The 27776-nt window shown below is 41.4% G+C and overlaps 1 protein-coding gene and 1 non-coding gene across 6 annotated transcripts in view; both read right to left on the reverse strand.

Annotated features, from left to right (window-relative positions):
* Window positions 1-325: 325 nt before the first annotated feature.
* Window positions 326-397, reverse strand: TRNAM-CAU. Its single transcript has one exon. It is a non-coding gene; the product is annotated as a tRNA-Met (tRNA).
* Window positions 398-11073: 10676 nt separating this feature from the next.
* SPSB4 (splA/ryanodine receptor domain and SOCS box containing 4) overlaps window positions 11074-27776 on the reverse strand; it is a 146679-nt gene continuing 129976 nt past the window's right edge. For all 5 annotated transcript variants that reach the window (XM_033069314.1, XM_033069313.1, XM_033069311.1 and 2 more), the window contains exon 3: window positions 11074-12365. In XM_033069314.1, coding sequence (XP_032925205.1) covers window positions 12238-12365 — 128 coding nt within the window. In that variant the 3' untranslated portion in view covers window positions 11074-12237. The remainder of the gene's footprint in view (window positions 12366-27776) is intronic.

A 27776-nucleotide genomic window follows, 5' to 3' on the forward strand; every position in this document is an offset into this window, starting at 1 on the left:
CTCCTTGCCTTCTCTTCTCCAACCCAAGCCAGTCCAACTCCCTAAGGACTAATGAGAGGAAAACTTCAGGCCCCACACAGGGAAACCCAAACCTTGCGGTAACAGAAACTTTTGAAGAAAATCTTTGGTTTCCCTGGATGTGAGTAGAGGTGAACAAACCCCTGACTAAAGTTAGTTAAAAAAATGAGAGAAGCTGTATCATTGCCACCTAAAGCAGGGGGCTGTGGCAGAGGGACAAGGAGGGCTATGGCCAGGGCTGCCCAAGAGCTAGAGCCAAGCAGGGTAAAAGCTGTTGTGCGAGGCAGCGTTGGTGAAAAAAGAGCCTTAGCAGAGGATGGTTTCGATCCATCGACCTCTGGGTTATGGGCCCAGCACGCTCCCGCTGCGCCACTCTGCTCCTCCTGAGCCTTGGCTGCCATTGCCCTCAGCGCAGCCCGATGCTGCCGGCCACTGCTGGCCCTCACTCCCTCCCTTCCTCTCTGCTTGGCCTCCCCCACCCCACAAAATGCACTCCCTAACAAGTTCATCTTCTGGATATTTTGAATGACTTTCCGATGTGCAAGAATGAGAGAGTAAGATGGTACTTAGAGCTTTATGTAAAGTGCAGATATCCAGGGAGTTGGATGCATTCCAGCGGGTGCAGGTTATATGTTGAGCAGCTGATGGCACAGAAAATCTTCTAAAATAAAGAGGCTGTTCTGCACTTGCCATTTCTTGTGCATCCTATTAACTGCACAGCCAACAATGAAACAATTATTCTTCATTCCCTGCTACATGCAGGATCCCATTCTGTCAGTCTCCAAGAGCCAGGATGCACAGCACAGCTCTTCCACAAACTTCTCTCACATAAATGGGGCCAGGCCAGAAAAGTGCTTGGCTTTGTCCCGGACACTGTCAGCACTCATGAAAACAACCACACGATGGTGATGTCGACTCACACAAGAAGGAAAGCAGTGTGCCTATCTACAAACCAGTCCAAGTGCAGAGCCGAGTCGGAAACGTCCCTGCTCTCAAACCTTCTGTATCAGGACAATAAGATTTCACTAATTTTCCAAGGGCAAACCCTTCTTTGCACCACATTCAAATAGCAGCATGAACTTCTTTGCCCTAACAAAGCTTTTCACTCTCACAGAATTCGGCCACAAACTTGAAAACATATGGCAACAGCAGTGCTCACAGAAGTGCCAGTTGAGAAAGTTCTTGCTGCCTGCAACTTCAACAGCACCCATTGAACCACCACCACCACACATCCTGCTATCAGCACTTTCCTTCTCAGCTCCAAGTACCATCCTAAGCCTTCAGTCTCACAAAGTGAGGATCCAAACAGAATGGCACCAGGGACTGCTCACACACTAAAGCTGCCAGGACAAAAACTCAAGAGGTTGGCGTTTGCATTCCCCCTGAAAGTTCAACAGCTCTTAGCCAGAGAACTGCCTATTGGGAAAAGCCTTTAAAATCATTAAGACCACATGAACTGCAGATTAAAACTTCCTTTCTTTGCCAAATAGAGGAGATAGAAGGCCATCTGAAAAGAAATAGCATCCCCTCCTCCAAAATGCACAACATCCAGGAACTGATCCCTTAAAATGTGCCGGAACACCGTTACTGGGCATTACCCTACCCAGGGCACTAGACCAGCTGCACACCAAGACTGAGCATAGCTATTCACCTTGTCCAGAAGAAGTGTGCTACCTGAATTTTAGAAGGCCACCTCTAAGAAATGGAAACCACATGCCAAATTGAATCTTTCAAGAGACCTCCTTCCAAAGATGGATACCAACTCTCTAATTGTACAAATTGAGGCAGTGCTTCCACAACAAATACGCCAGGACAGAATGTTGCCGCCACCCTTGATCCGCACAAGGCAGCTACTTTACCTGAACCTCCAACATTGCAGCTATGTGCTTTCTTTCCCATGAAAAAACACTGCCATTCTCCTTCAGGAACTCAGCAAGCAGAAGTCGCATACTGCTTCCAGTACTGTATATGTCCAGCAATTGCTCCTACCCAGAAGGGGCCAGGACAGAAATGTCTTGCTCCTCCCCATGGTACCTTAACAGCCGCTCCACCACCACTGACACCATGTCCTTTGTTTCCCAAAAAAAGGCACTCGAAGTCACTTCGCCTTGCCTTGAGCACCTTGCTTAGTTTTTCCTGGCCTACCCTTGCTTTGCTTCCCTTGCCTATGTCTCCCCTGCCTCGCCCTACCTACAACCTCGTTGCTTTGCCTTGCCTACCACTCTCTTTCTTGCCTTCCAAGGCAATGAAAAGTCAATGGAGAGGTAGGCAAGGCCAGAGCAGCGAGGGGAAAGCAAATGGAGTAGTAGGTGAGAGAGAAAGCCCAGAAGTTCTAGGCAAGGCTGGCCATAGGAAGGTAAGCGTAGTGATGGGTAGAGCAGGCAGAAACAGAAGGAGCTAGTTCTGAACTGTGGCCACCAAGATTTTACTGCACCATGTCCATCATGGGATTCTGGAAAACATGAAGGATACGGTCCTCTGGAAATGTTCCCAAGGAACCACACTGACCTAATCTCTGACTCCAGCCCAGAGGGCAATCTCTTCCCAACATCTCTGGCTGTTCTTGGTATGTCCTGATGGTTCCCACGCTGACACACAACAGGTTCCTCTGCCCAATGTGTTGGGAAGTATCCTCGAGGTGCCACAAAGAAAGGAGCATCTTAGAATTTTGAGGTTCATGGGATAAAAAAGGAATTTCCAGTCTTTGGATCTCCCACTCTGTCAGCTTCAGCCTCAGGGAGACAGGGAGGAGTCATGTATTTTTCAGATCTTGGTCTCAATTCAGCCTACCTGCAGGTACAGTCTGACAGGCAGTGGGAAGAAAACATGTCATGATGGATAGCCTACTTCCAGAAAATACTTCCCAAAATGTTCACTTCTCTGTGGATTGAGAGCTCAGAGTGGCACTAAGTTGAAGCACAGACTGGATCTGCCATGGACACACCATGGAAACCCCAGAAGTAAAAGCTACTTAGCCAATTCCATAAAATATTCCAAAACTCGGCTCCTGAAATACAACCACCTCTACTCTCACCTGGTGGTAGAAGGAGGAGCAATGATCTTTCCTTTGATGGGTTTTTTGGGATCTGCAGGAAACTGCAGTGGAAAACTACCAAAATCCAGTTATTTCCCACAATCTGAAAAGTGAGGGAAAATGACACAGGTGCACTCCTGGCACCCATCACCTTGGGATCAAGGCCCTCCAAAGCAATGTAAGCAAAGACTGAATAACAAAGCCATCAGCCAGGCACAGCAGCATCTCCAGGAACCTGGCCAGGTGCATCTGCCTGGCAGAGAGCTCCTCCCTTTCAGAGCAATCTGTGAAGTACAGGGCCACCATCAGCAGCACATACCTGGGACAGGGCAGGCAGCATTCCCAGGCTTGACTAAGGCTTCCACAGCCCCACCTATCAGTCAGCATCACCAGGATTTTTAATGCCCCAGCCTCAACTTGTTCCCATTACTCACCACACAAGAAAACACAGCACACCCCAAGAAACGTCAAATGGCCGGGGGAAGCCCCACCCTGTGCCAGAATGGGGGTGAGAGGGAGGGAAGCACCTGCTCAGCTCCCTTTTAATCACACCTCCGATGGCTACAGAAAGCCCCTCCTGCACCTGAATTCCTTCACTCCATTACAGAAATTCATAGTAAGCTCTTACCATGTTTCTGCATGACAGCAGAGCAGGAGTACGCCTACAAAACCATTCAAAAAGGAGCTCTGTGCAAACAGCTGAGGACTTAAATTCTCAGAACTCATTCATCTTTGTTTCCTTTGAACAGGGAAACCACAGAAGGGAAAGATCTTGATTAAATATATGACATCTGCTCTTTTCAGTTAGCTTCTCTGTAAGAAGGGTGTGAACATATACATCATTACTGCAGGATATATACTTGATTGAATTTACAAAGATAATACCTTTAATGTGACTAATGATGTACTCTAAAAGCCAGACCAGCTTTCAGGATATGCAGGCTGAAGCTTTGATCCTCAAGGCAAAATACAGATTCAAACTCGTGATACAAGTTTAACTCACACAAGTTAAATAATATCATCAAAGAGGTTTGTACCTGCAAAACAGACAGGGAAAATTCAATAAGTCATTAGAGAGGAAAGGTGGGTTCAGCAGAACACATAGGAGCTGCTGGTGGTTCAGGAATGGGAAAAAATTATAACAGGGCACAGGACCACTACATTTATCAACTCTCAAATTTCTGTGCAGCTCAAGACCTGTCCAAATTTAAACAGTTATCTTGAATTTAATTTTGAAAACTGGTTTTTGTATTTCAGTGAAACATTTCTGTGTCTGAAAATGTCTCTTCAGTTTCATTCAGCTGGTCTCATAAAAGACATAATTTGACCCTCCAATTTCTGTAATTATAGCAAGACCATAAAAACTTTTTGATTCATAAGGAAACTCACAAAAGAAAAAAAGTAATATTTTTATAATTCTACAAATAAATTCCGAAACATAAATCAAACAAAAATTTAAAGCCTTAACTAAAGATGAAATAAATAAAAAGAGGGCATGATATCAAGTATCCTTCCTTTTCTCAAGTCACAAAGTTGCCTGATGCAAAAAGCTGGTATTTCAAAAGGATTAGAAGCATCTCCTTATGCCCAATGGGATCCACATGCTCAGAAGAGAAGTGATCAGGAGATCTTTCTAGAGAGACAAAGTTCTGGGAAAAAACACATTTATTTCACCTTTTAGTGCACAAGACTCAACATCCTGGGATAGGTTCCTACCCCAGCTGTCCACTTACAATCGGTTATTTGACAATTAAAAACACTTGTTCCCGCTTCTGTGGGGGATGGGAATAGCAAGTAATGCAAGGAACCAGCCTCTCCAGATTATTTTTTTCAGCTCAGATTCAGCAGGAAGCTGGAAGTCATGGATCTCAGAGAGAAGGAAGTTTCTGTATTACAACTACAGATTTATTTCTCTTATTTTTATATGAGAGTAATTACTGATAGTAAAGTTGTGTATAACATTCCTTAGTAGTGGAGGGTTAATGATGTGAGAGCAACTGAAGCATGGAGTTTTAAACCTCAAAATTAAGCAGCTCTATTATTAAAATTCATATTTATTCTAATCTTGTGCAATGCTCTTGTGACAGCTCAAAGAATTTTGATCTAAAACAAATTCTTACTTAAAATACTGCTGATCCTTCTGAGAAGGCAAATTCAACTGGGCTCACAGAAGGCTGAAGCACCCACTGTTTCCCAGAATGAGGCCCCCATAGAAGAGTCAAGGGAAATTGCATATAAAAGACAAACACACAAGACAAAAGGTGTATTAGCTGCAAATTAGGAATGGTCACTTGAGTCTTTGTATATATGTGCAGAATGAGGCCATTTGGGAGCACTGACCTTAATAACTGGTTAGTTATTAAATTAAAAACTAATTAGGTCAGTTCAGTTCAACAGCAAGCCACCAATGTGACATGTCCCAACATAGTTTGAGTGGGCTCTTGCAGTCACGAACAATGAAGATGTTTTCCCCAAAGTGTATGGTGAGGAGAAGAATGAAATTACAAGGTGGATTTTCATGAATCTCAGCTTGGGAAACACAGCCTGAGTCTCAAATACCAGTGAAGTAAAAGATGAAGCAAGATTAGAAATTATGAATAAATTAACCAAATGGTTTTATTTGTATCATGAAAACCTAGGGTCAATGAAAAACTGGAAAAAATTGACTGTTGTCTTTGATGTATACAGGAAATGGTAGAGGCAGGGGTAGAGGGATAATCAGCAAATAATCAAGAACATAAAAGTTTCTGGCACAACTTGGAATTAATCTCAGAACTTCTGGAGGCCAACTTAATACTCAAAACATCCTTTCCTTTTCTAGATGGCTTTTTCCAATGGGGGTTTATTTATGCAATTAGATGGACTTGGGAAACATTTTAATACTATTAGCACTTGAAGCCAGGCCAAGTTTACCCAGGTAGCCTAATTTATGGGGGGCGGGGGGGAGTTTGGTTTTGGTTTGGTTCATCTCTAGACAAGCCTTGATAGAATAGCTTAGAAGGATCCAAATCTTATTAATTCCCGAAAATTAAAAGTTATCTCCAAATGAAGTAAAACTTCTGTCCCCAAAGTAATGTCACAGGTATCTTTACTATACTTGAGAAGTCACTTCCAAATGCATATAGTGAAATACTGAACAGCCTTACAGCTGTTCACATTTTGCTACATAAGAAGCAGTGCACTTGCCAAACTGATTTTCTCAGTAAAATGAGAAAAGGATGAATAATTTTCTCATTAAAAACATTCACTAGCTTCCCAGGTATGCGTGCAGCAGTTTCTCGTGTCTCTGCTAATAAAGTCTTAAGTGTGCTGTAAGCATTTTATTCATTAGAATAATGCATTTTTAAGTTAAGTTTGTGAGTAACTTTATAAAATACTTTTTTCTTCTTAAGAACACAGGTAAATATGGAGGAAACCGACACAGGCACCACTGAGATTCTGATCTCAGCTAAGTGCCTGTGATGCTGGCTTGTGACTGGTACTCAAAACTGGCAGTAGCATTTGTCATACACAAGCACTGGCAGAAATAAAATATCAGCTCATTTGTGTTTTGTTTGCTTTTCCTTAGAAGTCTGAAGACATCTGCCTTTTGTGGTGTAGCTTTCAAAAGGCAGACAAACAGTACATGAAAATCCAACATACCTGTCTCCACTGTAAGCACCTCCAATATGCTAAAGTTATTAAAAACATGAGCTCTGCTTCTACATCTACTGTCATCTGCAGAGATCAGAGCCTTTATATACCTTACAAATTTTCACAGCTACACAAATGAAACTGCAAGTACCTGATCCTGACATCTGTTTTAAACAGGATTTGCAAATCTGCCTCCCAACCTCAGCCATCCATCACTGGCTGCAGATGTGCTCGTGCTGCTGTCTCACTGTGGCCCCACACTGAGCTCTGCTCTGCCAAGGATGGGAGCTGCTTTGGGTACCCCTACATGTTCCTGCACCAGTGCCAATGATGAGAGAGCAGCTGTGCTTTTTGCCCAGAAGTTAATGAATTAAAGTCTAACAGGACAAGATGTGTAATTGGGTGCTATTACAAACAACTGTAGAGGCCAGAGGCATGCAGAAGCTTCTGAAGCAGTCAGTGGTAAAGTCTTGCTAAGGCTGTGCAACAAAGATTTAGTGGGGAAGATACTTAAGCTTTAAACATCAACACTAAGCACCTGATGGTGATGGAAGCATAAACAACTTTTCTTTATTCCTTTGCCCTCTGAATTTTCTTGAACTCTACAGTGGGGCTAAAAAAAGAGAACAAGGCAAACACTATTCTCCTAAGCTCTCATCCTTCTCTGCCCCCACCACAGTACTCCCAAATTTGCTTTAAAATACCTTCAGCTGGGTTCAGCTTTGTTGCAGATGTTTCTATTTCAGACAATGCCTGCAGAACACACTGAGGTCTTCTCGGAAGCAACAGCTGCTACCTCAAGAAAAAAGCCAGGACATGGTGGGCATCCAGGCTGGTGTGTGCTGTATATTTCCCATGGCTCTAGTTCTACAGAGAACATTTCTCAAGGAAGGAGGTGGCTTTTTTGGTGTCTTTTTGAATCAAGCAAACAAAGGGATTTCCACTTCATGATCACCAGATATTCTTTTGAGATAAACAGGAGTGGATAAAGATCCTACATGCCTTTAAGCATACAGAATAAAAACCACCGAGATTCCAAAGGCTTGTAAATGGAAAACCATCACTAAGGAACCAAGAAGCCTGGCTTCCCCTCTGAACGCTGCTCTCAGCCTCAACAAGACACATTTTTTCGTTCAACTTTCTCACAACATTCACCTAACTACACTTGCCAGCATGTTTTGCCAAATTAGAGAAACTGCTGCAGAAACCATCTGCTTGACATTGCTTACATATAATAAAGTATGGCTCAATACAGTGTATTGGAAATGTTTGGGGATCTTCACATGGGAACTACAAACAGCAGTGCTGACTCAGGCAGATCTCCCGCTGATGTCAGTGGGAATTGCACCTGGATGAGCTCTGCTGGAGCTGATACAGAGCTTGCTGTGCAGTGCCTGCCACTGACAGGAGAACATATGGTTATAGTTTAACAATACCAACTGTAATGGAGATGAGAAGGAAATTTTACAGCACTCTGGCTGCTCTCTTATAACTATCAAAAACACTTAAATGATTTGTACACGTCTGCTCTGTTAACATCTTTTCCCAGCTTCAAGTGAACACTGAGAAACTGCTACAAAATTAGGTCCTACCTCAACAGCAAGAGTTTATCTGTGGATATAAAAACATGAACACCAGAAAGACTACATGTAAAGACTAAAATAAAACCTCATGATTTCCCTACAGATTGTACTACATTGCCTCTGGATGAGAATACAGACATTTCAACACATCCTCAATCTGAGGCAGAAATAAAGCCTCTGTAGAACAGACTCTGTCAGCCTAGTAGCAGGATACGTTGTGACTGCTGCTACATCAAAGGATAGTGGCTTCTCAAATTTGACTCCAAACGTAGGTGTTACAAAATTAGTTTCAGTAAGTGTAAAAGCTGAGTTTGTCACTTGGGTTACAGGGTCTGTGATATGTGATCACCAAAGCAGCACCTCCAGGGGGATAAATCAATTCCTCAACCTCACGTGAGCTGCAGAAGGCTGAAGAACAGCAATAGGGAGAAAATACAGAAGAGAAGCTATGATACATATTCCCATAAATCTTAACCAAAGTCACAAGAGAAAGGATTGTGAACCATCAATAATTCCCAGGAAGCGGACAAATTAGAGAACCAAATGCAGAGTAGGTAAAATATTTCCTTTTGCAACCCACTAATTAGTATGCACCCATCAACAGAGGCTGCAATTTGGTTGCAGTTGCCAGGCATGTGCCCCTTTCCTTCAGATACTACCAATAAATTCCTGTGGTTTGCATTACAGAGCTTCTGCCCCCTCTGAGTTTACCAGCCATGGGAACACTGGGTGTGAGATGAGCTCAGTTGGTCAGAGCAGGGTATAAAAAGCTGTGGGTTCCATCCCCATATGGGCCATTCACTCGAGCCAGATCAATGATCTTTGTGAGTCCTTTCAACACAGAATATTCTGTAACTCTGAAATTCACTTCCACACCATGTCTAGAGAAACTGCACTGCTTTTGCTCAGGCACAGGGACACAGTGAAAGCTGGAAACCATCACATGGATTGTCTGTTTTTTCATATGATGAAAGACAGAAGTGCTGGAAATTGAAAATATGAAGGCAAGGAAGGTCTCACTCCAACAAAGCAGTGCAGTTCTGTAGTACATGATCACCCTCACTGTGAGCCATTCCCCAGAGTGGACCTCTGGGTAGGGATCTTCCTGAATTTAGGTGGCCACGATAGAGATTCTGAGAAGTTTCAACAGCTTTGGTTGAAGGAAGGTAACAACTTAGTGTTTGACCTCTGATTTGGGCAAAAGCCAATGCATGGCCACTTTATAAATTATTGCTCAATTCCCTCTTGAAGCAGGCAGTAAACATTCCAGTAAAGGGAGCCTGAAGAATCAGTGTGAGGAACACAGCACCCAGACTGGAGCTCACTGGCAGAGGAGACTCTTCCTGGTACTCTTTGTGAGGAGATTCTCTGACCACTTGTTTAGCCTCAATGCTTGATTCATCCTTACCTGTACTCCATGTTTTCTATAAACGCTCTTGGAAGAGAATCCATTTGCACAGGGATAGTTAGGAAGAACACCAAAGTATCATTAATATTCTCCATGCTGCAGTGTCATTACAAGGCTTCTGCAGACCAAGAAAAATGTATCACACAGACTTTGATTCCCAAAAACACAGCCCCTAACACCATATGAAGGATGTATCTATCATCCACAGAATCACAACATGTAATTAAATTAGGAAACAGTAAAATAATAAAATAATAATTCCTGTAGAACTATCATGCCTCAGAAGACACTAAGTGTTAGTAAAAATATTTGAAAGTTAAAATAAGGATGTTTGGTTTAGAGAAATCATCGCAGAGGGGGCACCAACTAAAATCCAACACAACTCTAAAGCAGTAAGGTTAATTAATATACAGAGGCACCATTAATTTGTCTTATGATATCAATTCCCACTTTAACATTAAAAAGCTGTTGGTCTGGGTCAAGTAAAATGAACAGTTGTGTCACCGCAGTTATTCAAAGGAACATGAAGTCTGTAGTTATACACAGTAGAACACTAATTTTAGGGAATGCTTACCTAACATGGACTTCACTGATGGAAAAATAAGGTCTGGTAGAATTGCCATTCCTGAACAGCTGCTTACCTTGCTTATGACAGATTACTTGATACACCTTTGTTCTGCCTTTTGTGTGAACTATTGTACTTTTATAGCTTCTTCTTCCAATGTACCTACTGAGACAAAAGGTTTACATGAAATAAAGCAAGTGGGAAAAGTAAACAATGTGGATCACTGCTGTAATTTCTTTCCCTTTGTAAGATTAAAGGAAGGAATGCAGTATATACCTCTCACCTTAAGTGAAGGCAAATCCAAAATAATTCCATGCTGAAGATTACAGTTAAACCCAGACAGTCAATTAGTTATTTAACTCTTGATGTCCTTGCGTTACCTTGCCCTTGTTGCTTTCACTCTTGCTTGTGTTGCTGTATCTCCCATTTCTCTTTTCCAGCTGGAACTGTAATTCTGTTCCCAGGGGTGACTGACAGCAGGGCAGCCATCTGGGGGTCAGTGCTTTTGCCTGGATCATCAGTGCACATCATCAGTCAATCTCCAACCTGCCTCAAAAGCACCGAGTCCCAAAGCACAGCTTGGCACAGAAGTGAGATTTTGTTCAGAGGAATCTGCCCAGAATGGTGTTGAAAGCAAGAGCATGGCCATACTCAGGGTGAATGGGATAAATCAAGAATGGGCCAGGCCACTGCCTGCCAATGTCTCGCACACAGGAGCCAGAGCAGCCATGCCACAGAAGAACCAAACAGAAACATTTGCAAAGCTGCACAAGGAACTGAACTTCTGCTCTGGGCTATGAGCAGTTTTAACACTTCATCATCAAAGGAGATAGGAGTTTTACTTTGGACAGTAGACTTTATTAGAAATGTTCTCCTCATTCATCAGTAAATTCACATTAAAATATGCTGAAGGCAGCTCAGTCTAAACATTTGACATTCTGCCCTAACAACAACTTCCAGTTTAAAAACTAGATAACTGATTCAGGCAGATTACTTGAAACATGTAAGAAACACAAACAGAAAGCAGCATCTTAAAAAAAGGGATGAGACTGAAAAACTGATATATTTCTAATGGAGCTGGGGAAAAAACCAGAATCAGTCACCCCAAGATGGGAAACAGTTAAATGAGAACTCCAGACGCTAAACAGATAAATAAACATTATTACCACACATACATTAAAAAGAAAACAAAGTACTTAAGAGTTCATACCACATAAAAATTATAAATTTGTTTAAAAAAAAAAGTGACAAGCTTCCTAAAATATGAATATCCTAAATTCTTGGGACAATGAACACTTTGTTATAAACTGCAGAACTTTAGAGGGACTAGATTTGGTCTTGAAAACAACGAACTGCACCTTACTGTTACCAAGTCCAAAAACTGATCTGACACATGAACTGTTTGTTTCCTCCCACGTTTTTAAACCACATTCTCTTCTTCCAGAAAATAATCTGCTTTTTTTAAACATTAGAGCTTCTAGACACTATAGGCCTAATTATGTTGAGCACTGAACATGCAGAACTCTCAACAACTCTGCATAGCAAATATTTTTCAAAAGTTACTGTCAAGACTCTTCTTTTGCTAATTTATTTTTATTTATTGGAGTGAAGTGTAGGAGAGAGAAAGAAAAATGAAAATAATAATATTGAAAAATCTGTCTGCAGGACAATGAATCTTGCAGGTCAGATTTTCTATTGGCATTTACCAGAAGCAACAAAGATAAACCAATCAATGTATGAGAATGAGAATTACAGCCTTCAGGACTGTAAACACAAAAGGCAACAAGTAACACATGAACCTCAATCAAATCAATGTTTTCACATTCTTTAGTAGTCCCCCACAGTGATCTGCTTTCACTGGTTCAGAAAAATATATATATATTAAAAATTAAATAACACTTAAGTGTCCATCACAAAGATTTATATTTTGCTGTAAACAATTTTCTGCCATTTGCATTGATGAAGTCCAATGTGAGGCCAGAGGGTTCTAGATGTCTTATTGGTACTGTAAATAATTTTTCAGAGATAGAGGCAAAGGTAGAATTTCTATGTCATGCAGGCGGTCTCTGCCAAGAGCAAAACGAATTGATCTTCGGCACAAGTCCATTAAAGGCAGGGGTTCCGCTGGAAAAACAGGACAAAGAAAAGAAAGAGTTAATTTTCAGCATCTCCATTTACAAACAGATTTTTGTTTATTAACAGAGAGTTATCAATCAGTCATAAAGATAGCAATGGTATTGGGAAAATCTTTGTATCTTGAGGCAATTAAGATAATCAATAGAAGCCAAGGCAGAATTTTCTACATTTCAGCCACAGTAAGGGGCTGCAAAGTTTCACAGTTTTAAAGAAGTTACCCGTGAGGTTTAAAACAATAATGCCAAACCACTCTTCAGGCCATTCTACCAAGCATGAGAAGTTACTACATCTCAAACAAGACAGGGAGTTCTACTGTTCTTATAACACAACATTCATCGTGTTGTGTTAGCATGAACTATACTGGCAACTTCTGACCTTTACATCCCAGCTCCTTCTGCATCTTAGAAACTGGATTTGGCACGTAGGGGTAACCAAACTTCTCAGCCAACAGTGCTTTTCCTGCAACACTCTCTTAGCCTTTCTTTCTAGGAAGTCCCTTGGAAGAAAAACTAAACAAAACACCCTTGAAAATCTAGAGGAAACATAACCTTTTCCTCTGTGAATAAATTGGTGGAGGAGGATTTTGGCTGACTGGAAAGCAGAGTGTGTATTCCCATATGTATGCATACAAACACCCCCAAAATATATAAACAACAGCTTCAGATGTCTTTAATTTAATTGTAGTGCATTAAGTATCTGCCAGAAATGCCTCACTGATAGCACTTAAGACTGGAGACCCAAACACTGATCCCTAGCATGTCAAACCAACTCACCCCTATCTCCTGTCCTGGCCTGCAAAGTTAGCACAGAATTGCAGGAACATCATAAAACTTGCACCTCATAGTAGCAAGAGTCATCTCTGTGACTGCAGTGTTGGCAATGGAAATCCTTTTGCCACAGGAGCTGGAATAAAGCTGTGAAGTCTTGTACCAGTTACTGCTATCTTTAAGAATTCCAACCAGACGGATTTTGTTGCACATGCTGGCTTAAAAGGGTAAGAACTTTAAAGATGAAAGGAAACTTTTCTTCTTGTCATGATAAAAAAGTAGTAGCCTTAAAAACTTTACTAGCACTTTCAAATGAAGGGGGAAAAAGTACTGTGCCTATATTGTAATGGTAACATTTTATAAACTAGACAGATTTCTTACAGATGCTCCATGTTGTACTCAGTGGTTTTATCAAGATCTGTTTTAAGTGCCTCGTGAAGATTTACACACTCTGCCTAATGGAAGGTGTCTCCTTATGGCATGGGGGTGGAACCAGATGACCTTTAAGGTCCCTTTTAACCCAAACCATTCCATGACTTTATTCTATAATTCTGTGTTAATCTACCAATCTGTTAGCTGATACTTTTAAAACTACTTGAGAAAAAAATCATTACAAAGCACAAAATACCCAGTTAAGGACTGATTTTATACTCTAGAATTGTCTGCTCTTGTGATGCCACTGACTTAATGGATTTTCCATCATTTATCCCAGCATCACATTTGATTTGTGTCGTCCTCGGTTCACTATGCTATTTCCCTAAAATGGCTGCAAAAAAGCTTAGAAAGCATTCTGAAAGACTAAAAAGCTTTTTTAGCTTATAACCACTTCAGTGACTTGATATGAAGTCTACTTCTTGACAATACACTTCATTGATAATTTTACCTATTAAAAATTACAAAATAAGAGCCATCACATTCCATTAATAAAGCAACATTTTCTCTACACTGGTGATCTTAGTTTTCCTTTTTCCCACAGCAGAATTATGGATGCTAAATCTTAAGGGATGAAGCTGTAAAATTCATTAACCAGGATTAATAAGCAGGAGCAAAAATAGCTCATGAGTTCTGGGACACAGAATACAACACATCTTACAAATCTTACATGATAAACAACAATTTTCTGAGTATCTTCCCACAATCTCTGAGGTCCCATTAGGAAGATATAAAATAAGGACTAGGAGTGTTTAAAACCATTAACTGACCATGAGGTCTCTTTTTTTTCCTAGACAAAGGAACATGTAAAATGCAACCATCTGTGTAGCCAGGCACAGTGTTAATCCCAAACTTCAAAACACAATTTAAAGAAAGGTTAAATTATTTTTCAAGCTTGAAATGCTAAATTAATGTCTCCTGTTTCACTTCTACAGGGAATTTTCAAATGCTGAAGAAAATGCCCTCAAGTGTTTGCAACAGCTGCTAAATTGCACATACTAAATGTGTTTTGCAACTTGAAAATTGAACTATATTCTTTTTATTCTATCCAACAGCAGTTCAAACCTACAACAAATTCAGAACAGGTTAGTCCTACAATACTAAATAAAAATTATGTTTTCTGGGGTGTTGGCTGTAAGAACTTGAGAAAAAATTGTAATAACAGCATTTTAAGTTGTAAGTGTATGCAGCTATGCATAGTCCTAAATGAATAAAAATTAAATTCAGAAAAATAAACTTAGTTTGGAAATAGTTTATGGGACAAGGGTAGAACTCTAAAATTAAAGACTGACAATTTTCAGGCAGTCTAACTTGACAGAACCATTACTAACCACTTGGTGCGTACCTAAACGCTGGCACTCCCCTTTGACCACATCTCACATTCTTACTACATATTTTACAAAGCAGGAATAAAAGTACCACGAGTCCTTCCAGAGGGGAAAGGCCTGGTTCAGCATGACAATGTTGCCACACTGAAACACACACACAGACTCCATGCACTCAAAACACTCCACAGCACATTGAAACATGCAAATCATATTTTCAAAATGCTGTCTACATTTGAGATCATATTAGATTCTTCCCAGAAGTATTTATAAGGCAAGAGATGGGAAGATGAATAACTGAAGACACATCATCAGCTTTAACTTGGCTACGGAAAAATACCTTTGAAAAACTTTTAAATCCAGGGACATTAACTGTTTGTCAGAACACTCCACTAATTCTTATGTATATATTAGGTATACTAAGAGTTGTATTTTTTAAACAACCCCCAATGGATTGGAACTGAACATTCAAGGCTCCCAAAAGAACCTGAACTAACAATTTTTCCAAAGTTATGTGAACTCCAGTAAAGTTCTTGCCATTAGAAAAAAGGAGGAATGAATTGTTGAGCTGGAATGCAAAATTGCAAAGAAAACATGATTCACAAGAATGGCTCTTTGTTCTAAATTCCCAACCAGGCTAAGAAATCCAAGGTGAGACACTGCAGGGCAAGGGATCAAGCGTTGCACAGGAAACCCAGAGCTTCCTCTGGGCTGCAGCAGCACCCAGAGAGAAACTGCAGCTTTTGGGTAACACAGCTCCACACCTGGGCCAACTCCAGCCACCTTCCTGGACATACTTCAACTAATCACCTTCTCATTGAAGTTTACTCTGAGATCTCTTCACCCAAAGGTAGCTCCTCATATTTGCCGCATTACAGAAAACTGTATTTCCAAGAGAAGAAAAAATGAGTTTAAAAAATACTGCTTAATTGATATGTCAGTGTTTAATTCCTGTGCCTCCCCTTCTGATCCCAGTAGTTTTAAAAAAGGCCCATCTGCAAACCTTCCTCTCCATACACTACAGCCACACCCAGAGGGACACTGGCAGCACAGCCACAGCCACTCCTCTTACCCAGAGCTGCATGTCACCAAGAGGGCCACAATATAGCTTAAGTGGCTATTTAACATAACAGCTAATAACTTAAAAATCGCTTATATATATATTTGGTTAATTACGTTAATTAAAATAGCTATTGAGTAACTATTCAGCTGTTCATAACACAAAATAACTGTGTTATTATACATACAGATATAGTCATTCTAATGGTGTCACTGCTGGGTTAAGGACAAAGGTTTTAACCAGACACAACCCTGTGCTTGTGAGCATTCCTCCAGTGCACATGCATTTTTGTGAGCAATTTGCACATCATTACCAGCTGAAAAGTTCATTTAGTTTTGGCAACCTGTAGTTATTTAACAATCTGGCACTCCAGCAAGGCTGCCTCCCCTCTGCAAACAGGCTTTTGTAGTTGAGATAAAGTCATCTAGCAGCTGATAACACTAAATGTTATTAACTGCAATGTTACACGCGGCTCACAAAAAAGAGCAGCTCTTCTTAGCAGACAACACTTATTTGCCAAATGACAATACTATTTTTTAAAATAAATTTGTAAAGCTCTAACAGCACTTCATGTTCATGACTTTCATTAATCTATTAAGAATGTATTTTTATCTCATGTTATAAAAGCAGAGATGACTGGGAGGGGAAACCACAATCAGCAAAATTAAAGCTGGCTAGAAGACAAAGGAAATTTTCACAAGAACTGATATCACCAGAATTTAAGAAATTTTGGTTTTAGTTATTTTATATACGTCCCTAAGACACCGAGCTACCTTGTATTTCAATAGTTTTAGCCTTAAACTTATTAAAAAGCACTTATATTCAGCAATCCATGTTAATGTTTCCAAGTGTTGAAAGGCAGTTTTAAAGTCAAGTTCTAGCAGTTTCTCACAGAAGCCACTTCTGTGGCCCTGCCCAGCTACCAAAAACCAGGCTGTGTCAAATCAACACAGCTGGGCACAAGATTTTCTGTATTTTCTGTACCTTCTGGCTATTGCCCTGTTCTTCCTGCCCCCTAGTCGTTACCTCTAAGCCAGCAGCACTCCAGTTCTGCCCAGCACTGCCTTTCATTGCTCCATTTTCACCCCATACTTTGCCAAGATGAGTGAGCATCACGATCTTCAGAGGGACGGTGTCCCCCAGATCCCTTGCAATGGAATGTGCTCCAATGTGGACACAAAGCATCAGTCTTACACTGGGTCTGGTGGGACTTTACATCCAGACAGCAGGAAGGGAAAGCTTCTCTATGGCTGGTCAGCACTCAGCTGGTATCTCCCTGCTCAGAGGGACAATTCTCTGTCCCCTGCCAGGGCACCTGAGTGCACACTGTACTGCAGACTGCAGCACGTCTTTGTTAAATCCTTTTCCCTCAATTTTCATCGTTCTTCCAGTTATGAGGGCACCTGCCTTAGCAGGTAACATGGCCCAAGTGGTTCTGTCAGGGTCATTTAGAGTATGCAGAAATTTGTAACTACCATTTAATTATCAAACACAATAAGCACACATATATATGTAAGCCAGGAGTTTTCCTTCCAACCTTTGTGTCAAAGCCCAATTATTGTTTTAATTTTACACAGTACAGGCCAAATTCTTTCCAACGCATAATAGGGTACATAAATACACCCCCTGTGACATATTTATGGCTTCCCTGATACAACTGATGGAAAATTTGAGTTGTGTTCCTCAAATGGCACAATCTAGAGAAAGGAAATTGCAAATAATATATTAAAGAACACAGGCTATGACCAGCCATAAAAAATGCTAATAAATCTCCTAACAGCAATGGAAACTCGGACAAAGGATAACACTTATCTATTTTCCCCACAGATGTCTTTAAGCTCTGCAGCCATTACCAGTGAAGCACCTTAGAAATCGTATTTAAATCGCGGTCCAGGCGATCCAGAGCAATCACCTCTGTCAGGAATTGTGCAATTCCAAAGGGCACAGTGTGATTTTCAGGACAGCATTGTCATTCTTCCTTAAGTCCCAGGTTTATCCATCCCCCACCCCTCCCCAGGCAGCCGGGAGCTTCAGCAGTGTCTTACAAAGCTCAGGGGTGGCAGATGGGCAGATTTTGTGTTTTCAGGCACGGCTGATAAGGAGACACTGTCTCCAGCAGTTGTCTGCCAGCACAAATAAAGCTTTGTGCTGTCCACACCCGCCCCTTGCACTTAGCAGGCACGGTGGGGAAGGTGAAATACAAAAACAACACAAACACCGCCCTGTATTTGAGCTCACCCGCATCCCACAAAAATTCGGCACTTGAAATTTAATATGTTAAAGAGAGAAAGGAAGGCAAGAAAGCTTGAACAGAGGGAAGGACTCAAGCGTAACCCTGCCCCCATCCTCCTCTGCATACCTTGCGCTGGGAAGGTAGAACTGTTTTACAGGTTTGGCTTTTAAGTGTTAAATGCAGTTAAGAGCAGTTCAACACTTGAATCAAGCAGCGTTTAGCAGAATTAAGCTGAAAAAGCAGCAGTGAACAAGCAGATATTCTGCAACATCATTTGTTTTCAGTTAATGCTCTCCAGCTGTGCTTTCTTGAGATGAAAATGGTTGAAAGGCAGAACAGAATGAAAACAACCAAAACCAAGCCCCAAAACCAGTGGCCTCTTGTTATGGGTTGGATAAAGAATCTGTCCTTTAAGCACAAATGCACAGCTCCATGCAATGTCTTTTTCGCAGTTCAGAGTTTGTAATCTCCTGGGAGGTAGACACATGAGACTGAGACAACTGATCCTTTTTTAAAGGATCACTTTTTTTTTTTTTTTTCAAATGTGGATCCACCACATTTCATATAAAGAACAGGCATAGTACAAATCCTGGCCCAGGTCAAATCTACAAGCACACCTTACTGTGAAAACTCACCTGAAAATCATCTTTTTCTGAATTAACAACTGCCAATTTAAACGTACGCATGCATCATAATAATCCAATTTCCACCACCAAAAACAAGGGTATGACTCATATTTTAAAACATTTTACCACATTATTTCTACAATTTAGATTACTAAATTGTACTGCTCTGATTCAGAAACTGCAAAACAGTTAGATAATAAGGAATTTTAACAGCAAACAAGTGGCTTTTTAAAAAACGCAGCCAAGCTGTGCAATTAACTTGTTTTGCCGTATCTTGATAAATCTGCATGGTGACAAAGAGTGTAAGCAAAAACAGTGGCTACTTCCCTTCTGAAAGAGAAAGGACACATGAATTAATTCCCTATGTGCATCAGGAAAATGCAAATGAGGAAGATGGGCTGGAAAGATTTCCTTTCTGGCCTTGATTTGTTTGCTCTTTTCCTCCCCTCAGATACTTCCACATCTCGTGCTTTGCTCTTGAACACAGGATGAAGGTAAACTGGGACAGTTGCTTCAGTGATTTAAATGTTTGTAGTAGCAAAGACACCCTAAATTAACATACACCCTTTAAAACCAACAAACAAAACCATGTGCTTGACATCAGAGATGAGCCTAAGCTACAACCACAGGCTCCTTGGCTCCTCCCTGATCAAACTTCCCCAAATTTACCACGTTGACAATGAAGATTTGGCTCAGATTAACCTGTAATATATACTTTATAGCTTTTAATCTTAGAAATACATTTATCGCCATTAAATTCAGCTTGTGTGCCAGCCCATAAAGAGGGGAGTTAAAATATATCAAGGTGAGGGAAGATTAAAGCTTGGATGAGAAGTTCACTGAGTAGATACACGGGAGTTCACAGATAATGTTGTTCAGGGGTTATGGACAGATTTATAGAAAAAGTAATAACAGAAAAAGTTGAAGGATAGTTCAGGATACAAGGACAAACTACTGCAGACAATTATTACAACAGGCACCCACACACTGTGAACAACATCCTGACTGAAATACAAAGAAACAATTCCTTACACTGTATTTCTTCATGAGATGTGCTTCATAAACAGGCATGTAAAATAGCATGCATAGGTTCACACCTATAGCTGCCTTTATGTCTGTGAACAAGTCCTTATTGCTCAGGAAAGGGGGGCAGGAAGTCAAAGATATTTTTGGTGAACCTCTTCCAATTCCTTAACTCATTTACACATTTCTGTCTTAATAGCTTGACAGCAGATTTCTTGGTGGGAAACCTAATCATACTGATTAAAATATCCTAAAATTTAAACTTAGATGTTTTCACAGCTGGTTTTAAAGACATTTTTTTTATTTTGGGTTAGCTAATCAAGGATGAGAGAGGGAGAGGAAAAGGGAAGAGAATGAATGAGGAGCATGCAAAGAACCAAAATGCTGGCACTATGTGCTGAACCCAGTGGGTCCCTGGTTACCTGACTCTGGCCTTCTCCCACTGGCCTCTTTTTTACCTGTTGTATTTTGTGTGACATATTCATTGTGTAGGACAGTGAAGCACTCCCTGCCATCTTTTCTTGTACTGTGCCCAGCATGTTGGAGCCTCACCAAAATTTCTCCGCACTACCATACTGAAATAACACACTCTCATTCAGCTTTTACACTGCTTACAACTTCCATTCTCAGCTGGAGCTTCTCACAAGTTTTCTGTATGCCTGTTTACTATTGCAACAAAGTTGTTTACTCTAGTTAGCGATTAAGTTGATTCAAAGCATCTCTTGCACCACACTACAGCCTTCTTTAAAGTTTCACCATATTGACAGGGTAACAGAACTGGTGACTCACCCGCTTACATTGCTACAAATTGTGCTGAGCTGTTTAAGACAATTAATATCTGACTGCATTCCTCATATCATTGTTAGATGACATTGTCTCAACTACTTCAGTTTAAATTACCCAGAGGCTCCAACATATGCAGATTTTCTCAAACCAAGCGAAAAAATTACAGCAGCATGCCATTTAAACTTTAATGCAATTCTATACAAGCTAATGATCTCTAGTGGAGATTTACAAACAATAGACCTGACTCATCACTTTATTATTCTAGTTTTGGTATTAACAGAATTACATTGGAATAAATCTGGAGCCATGAAGTTGCAATTAAGCTCAATATAATGAATTTGAGCCCATTAGTTTAGTACCATTTATATTTTGGACTTGTTCAAAGTGATTTTTTTTCCTAAGTACCATAATCTTCACCAGCAGAAAACTGGTATTGGAGATGATCTGAATTATTTTCATACTGAATTTAGGATTCATCATTGTTCCAGGCATGCAAACACAGCTGATGCTCTCTGAACACATTTCTAAAGCATTCAGTTTGAACACAAATGCAGTCTCATAGCATGGGTAGAGCACACAGGGCTGCCTCCACTCACCATTGTGCAGTTCTTCTCAATCACAAACTCTTGTTACCATCTTTCAACTCTGGCAAAGCTCTATCTGAAATGTCACACCTCTTTGCCCCACCTACAATCAGCCCTCCTGCCATGTCATTTTATAAACCCATTTCCTGAGAAATGTGAATGTGGAAAGAGGATTTCCATATAATGCATTCTGCAGCCACTGTATGAGATGTGTTATCACCCCCCAAGGCTCTGCAGCACCAGCACAAACCCAGTGATGGGACAGGAGAGATGAGAGGGTAGGTGAGCTACAGTCTTTTGTCCACTGAAGTGCCTTTCTTCTTCCTAAGCATGTGGGGCAGGGGGATACAATGTGACTACAAACATTAAAACTCACAAAAACACCTCCTGGAATTTCACACAAGATTCTAGGAATCTGATAGCTAACTCGAGTTTTGTTGACACTGGATTTCTTCACCTCTAGGGCAGCATCACTGAACAACTCTTCGCTGTACTTGGTCCTCCTGGATATGTGGACAGCAGGAGCCCCCTCTGAGCTGTCTTCTCTGGCCAGAACAGCTGAAAGGGGGGTGGCAGCTGGGATGGATCATTCTCCAACCATCCATCAGCCTGCTCCTGACAACACTGCTGAATATATATTGAGAAGCAGGCCTGCAGACTTCTCCCTGTCCTCTACAGCCCACATTTCCTTTGGATCGCTGAAATGCCACACAATGACTGTCCCCCAGGACTGCCTATCCATTGTTCCAATGAATTCAGACACAAAGGGGAAGGCAGCAGGGAATGACCAGGGGCACATTAACCCCAGCCCTCCCCTCCTCACTTATCTCCCAGCTTCACGCTTGGCCCTTCTGTCCCCACTTGTGGTTTTATGACCACCATCTGCACAGGACCCCACTGGTGTAAGACCAGGAGGAGAAGAGGAGAAAGCCAGGAACAGCTGAACCCCTGAGTGGCGTGGCTATGCTCTGGCTCTGGGTTTATTGCTTCTCACTGACTCATTATCAAACATGCCCTGCCCATAAACAGCCTGTTCCAGCTCGCTCTGCCCCAGCTGCCAGCTGGCAGCAGTTGCACAGGTGTAAGTGAAAGCATCATTTGGCCTGCAGGAAAGCTACTGTGAACAAAGATTCATCTAGAATTTCAGGTCCCAAAGTCAGTCTGTGAGGCTGGCAATTAAAAAAAGGCATCTGGGAACAACAAATCAAGGCTGAGCAATCACCCATTCTTTCATGCACACCTCATTTCTTTAGGAAAGGGAATCTCATCCACCCCAATAGTGGGGACTTCCGTTTCAGTTTTTTTCCAGGTACTGAAGTATCAATTCAATGCTAAATTTCCACTGTTTCAATAGATTCTAGACAGAGTCCTTAACTATCAGCCTCATATTTTGTACACTAATTTTTAGGGTTTTATTAATGAGATTACAAAACCAAAAAGATGAGAGACAAATATAAATCCCATTTTAAGCCTGTGTGGCAGATATAAACACATATGTGTAATTTTTACAGTTTATATCTATAACTCCATTCTGACTCTTTTCCGTCTAATCTTCTGACCTACTAGACCATTTGTCTTATTTTCTGTCTTATCAGCTGGCTCCTTCCCTATCTTCTAATCTCCTACTCTCAAACAGTGTCACTCAGTGAACTGGGGTTTAAAAAGAAAAAGCCCTTCTACCTGTGGGTCTGGAAACATCAGGCACAGAGTATTTTACCTATTTTATCTAAAAATCTAGGTGACATTGGTGCAACAGATTAAATGCTAAATTACAAGCCTAAATTCTTTGGTACTTAATCCAAAGTATGACCCCTCCCAAATATTAAAAAAGCACATTCAGAACTACACAGAGCACAAAAGAAGGCTTCCCACCAAATTCCTTTTGCTCCCTGGAGACTCAGCCTTTCTGACTCTACCAGCACTGTCAGCAAAGCCAAAGGGATTTTTGCCAGGGTAAATACTGCTAAATGGGGTCCCCCCATCCATATATATTTCACTTTATCTCTGTTGCCAAGTCATTTCTGATTGCCAAGTTAATCCGCCTGTAAGATTAATTGGATTTTTTTTTCCCAAGTACTCAGAATTTGGAGATAAACACTGGCTCCTCGGGCTTAGGAACATGCCCAGGCCATTCTCATGTCTTGGGTATTTCTTAACTAATTAAGTTAATCATGTAGACAATGACTGAGCAAAAAGCTGCACAGAGCTTTCCAAAACCATCCTTCTTAGGGGTGGGAACAGCCAAGCAGAGCAGACTTCCCAGGGAGCATTCCAAACCCACCCTCTAAACCCATGGCATTGGTTCGTTGTTTACTTTGGATATGCTTTTAGTCCAGGAGGAGAGACCAATTCAACCATACAGAGAATCAAACCCACAACCCCAAAGCAGACTGTAGACCAGCAGTAACAGGAAGAAACAGGGTGTATCCCACTACCAAAGTACTAAGACTTGGTTTGCATCTCCTTGTCCTCTTAAAAATCAGAAAAAAATTCTTCAATAAGGACTAACACATCAAGGAAGATGCTTTCTTTCAGAGCTGGGAGACAGGTGCAAAAACCAAAGGGGCACCAAAGCAAAGAGAACGGGGCTGACTTTATCTTTCCAAGAACCTTCCAGTTCAGGAGGTGATGAGGAAAGAAGGGCAGTGACCATCCAGACTTCCCTGCGAACTCTAAGTGCAGTTCTGTGTGTGCTGCAGTGGCAGAGGGGAAACCTGGAGCCCTCCACTGTCTGTCCCTCCTGCTTTCCTCTGCAGGCATTCCCAGGGGGGAAGGCTGAGAGAGAAAGATTACTAATGGACAAAGACAAAAACAATTTGGGAGTGGCCAGAACCACACCAAGATCAGTGTTAAAATGTCAATGAACAAAGGAAAAATAAAGGCATTCCTTTCTCTGTGTTTCTGCTCAGTGCATTGCTTTCATCATCTCTGCTATGATGACATATTTGAATGTTTATGTCATGAATTTCATATTCTAAATGAAATATTTTTGTAATGTATACTGTAACTTTTATTTACTGACACAAAACCAGAATTCTGAGCTTTGGATATCTGGGATCTTGGTAGCAGTTGAAATATGCATTTCACTGTCTCTAACGTAACTTTCCAGAACAGTAAAAAGGGCAATGTTTTAATTTTTTTCCCCCTTTATTGATGTATCTTCCAAAGACCAAAGCAGGAATGTATATTATTCCTCACTGCATCTTTCTTGGTAGGTAACATCAATTAAAACTGACCTTCCAGGACATTGTCCCCTTTAAAACAACAAAGCCAAATGACACTTCTTCAAAACTCCTGGACCCCTCTCCCATTCAACTTCGAACAAAAACTTCTATGCCTGGACACAAGCAAACTTCACAGAGAGCAACTTGTATCCCTGCTTGAGGGTCTCAAGGAAAAGCAACACTCACTCTGCAGCAACAGGAGACCACAGCCCTTCACATTCCCAGTGTGGACCAGGACTGGGCAAATTGTGTTTGTAACCTTCCAGCACCACGTTAATACATTCCCAATAAAGAAACATTTCATCTCTTAGAAGCATTCCATATTATTTTAAAAGCCAGTTGTGCATGATACTTGTAATTTCATCAAATTCACGTCCAGGATAATCCATAAGGATTTAGCAATTACCACTGACAGGAAAGGTCTCAAAATTTTGCTGGTTCCAAAGCCATCTGTTCCTCTTCTGTTGCTCAGTAGTCACAGCAGGACTGAATCCTTGCTTCCAATGATTATTCCCCAAGTATGCAAAGCTCAATTAATTTTATATACATTTTTCCTTATGGGCTTTACCCAGTTTTGATAAAAGATTCAGCTTGTTGCCATGCTCTTGGCAGCAGGGATGCAGCTCCTCCGTGAGCTACCAGTTAAACTGTGCCACTCCCCACCAGAATGCCAACCATGCCCAGGACTTGTGGTTCCTCTTAGGGCAAGTGCACCAGAGGGGGAATGGCAAGGAATGGAAGGGGATTTATCAGTAGTAACAAACTATTTAGAGAAAAAGTACTTCAGAGCAAGCCTACATGAATTTCTGTCTTCCCTAACAATGCCTGGTGACCCCTCAGGTGCTGATGCCTTCTTACAGACACTGCATTTCAATGCTGTTCTAAATAGCTACTGCCTTATTTCCTTCCTATTACCAATTTCAGGTCACAGTTCTGGAGTTTGGTCTTTCTTTTCCATTGGCTACCCAGGCCAAAGCTATAGTTCAGAAAAAATGAAGGCAAACATCACCACATAGACAGGTCAATGCCAAAATTATTTTTGGCTGACAGGTAGCAAGGGTGGCACCTGCCACGCTTTAGCTTTCCTGTTTCCCCAACACAGCTCCTGGGCAGCATGGCCCATTAGACATACAACTATTACAACAAATACACTGCTAATGTACAGCTAGACCCTTTGCCATGGAACATGTCCATAATGAATTTCCAACCCATCACTAAAACCTTAGCATTGACATTTAAACTAACTGTATTTGCATGCACAAACTAATCCAGAGCCCATAAAGCAGTGGAATTGAAAGAATGACAAAGAAAGCAAAAAGGAAGTAAACCAGCAGCTCTCTGGAGGCTCCAACTCTTTTGAGGATTCCTCTATGCAAGCTGTGCTCTGCAGATCTAACATGGGGTATAGTCTTAACCCTGCAGAGCCTCAGTAAAACTGCCAACTGGAAGCACTCAGCCACGTTTTGAGGAAGCTCAGAAGAAGGTAAAAGAAGTGCTATGTGAAATTTAAACAATGATTGTTCTCCCAAGTGTCATAAACAACACACAGTGCTGTAAATTCCCTGTTTTGCTTTTTTTTTTTTAACGTAATAAATAGCATGACCCTAGACACATCTACCATTTTTGAGAATTTCAAACATCACTTCACAACCCTGAAGTGTACCTGGTAAGAGCAAAACAGCACTGCTCATGAAATGCCAGAACAGTTTAAATCTTATGTAGGTCTTTATCCCCGGGTTTCAGGAACAGTAATTTAAATTTCTAGTTGCACCTCTGTGACTCCATTTCTCCAAGGAGAAAAAGGCTGTTTCTTACTGCTCCTCCATGAACTGTGGGCAGTGCAGGGAGCCCCAGCCTGGCAGCAGTGCCAGCCACCCTGGCCAGACAGCCCTAGGCAGCCTCCAGGTGAGAAGCCCAGGCTACATTTTCCCAGGGACGTGGTCTGAGATGTAAATGAGGCTGCTCCCTGAGCTTACCTTCAGAAACCACTCTCAGGAACCCAGATCTGCCATTTCCTCTTTGAAATCTCTCACTCCCAAAAGGAAAGAGAAAAAAACCCCTAAGCTTCCCTGCCAAGAAATTTAAAGTGTTCCCATCCAAACCCTCCTCCTTTTTCTTAAGGTAAATTTATTATTAAGAGTCAGTGGAGGATAATGAGAAGTAAAATAAGCCTTTAAGACACTTTTTCTACCCAGCCCCTCCCTTTTTCCCACAGTGCAGGGAGACAGAGTGTGGGGGTTTTGGTCAGTTCATAACCCGAAAATCTTCCATTTTTTTTTTTTTTTTCTGTTAATAAACAGTTCTTTTTTTCCCACTTTCACCCGCTGGTATCAATTTCTCTCATTGACAGAAGAAAAAAGGAGTTATTGAAACCCTTTCTCCTTAGAGGAAACGCTCATTCCAGGACATTTTCTCCTGAAATTTGTCTCCAAAACTGAGACACCAAGTCATTCAAAGGAGGTGACCTTTCTGCCAGGCTGGCTTCCATTACAGCAGTTTCCACACAGTGAAGAAAATCATAAAGATATTAACAAAATGAGCACCTGCCTCCTTCATGAAATGAAATTTGCTCAGTTAAAAGCAATACCAAAGAGAGGAGTTCTGAAAACAAATCAGCTGTGCCTGGGAGGAACAGGGAGGGAGACAGTGCATTAAATCACATGCTTGTTTCTTTCTTGTTACCAATAAAAATGAGTGAAGTAAATACTTCTTTATTTTTGAAGAATGCAGAAGAGATGCAACAATATCTGAGCTAGACAAATGAACTCCAGCATCTGGTCACCTATTGAGGAGCTACAGGGCTTATTGTGCTTAGCCTGGGCCATTCACATGGCTCACACACAGCACCTTTCTGGGACAGAAGGGAGCAAACTGTGAAACCACCTTGTCCAGCACGGAGGGAGAGAGCAAGGGCTTGGGGAATGGTGTGAGCCCCAGTAACACCCCACTCCCTCCTTCCCCAGCAACACACAGGCCCTGCCTGCCTGTCCTGCTGCAGGGCAGGGCAGGGAAGCCAGGAACAGCAACCATGAGCCACCACAGCTTGACTCACTGCAGCTTCCTCTACTCTAAAATAAAGTTTCACCTTCACTTCAATTCAGTCACTGCTCATAAAGGGTAAAATATGGTTTCACAACCAGTGGCAACCATGACCTAAATTATTTACCAACAGTTTCATCACTCTGTCAGCATTCCTGCCTTTGAAGCACAATTACCAAACCAAGCTTAACAAAAAAAACCCAAAAGGACTCCTTCAGAGCATTCTTCTAAAGTAGATGAAAAGAAAATGGCTCACCTAAGTGCCAGCAGTTCCTGCAAATAAGCCAAGAGGTGAGGTTA

The sequence above is a fragment of the Catharus ustulatus genome, chromosome 10, assembly GCF_009819885.2.
Source record: "Catharus ustulatus isolate bCatUst1 chromosome 10, bCatUst1.pri.v2, whole genome shotgun sequence".
Taxonomy (NCBI): Eukaryota; Metazoa; Chordata; class Aves; order Passeriformes; family Turdidae; genus Catharus; species Catharus ustulatus.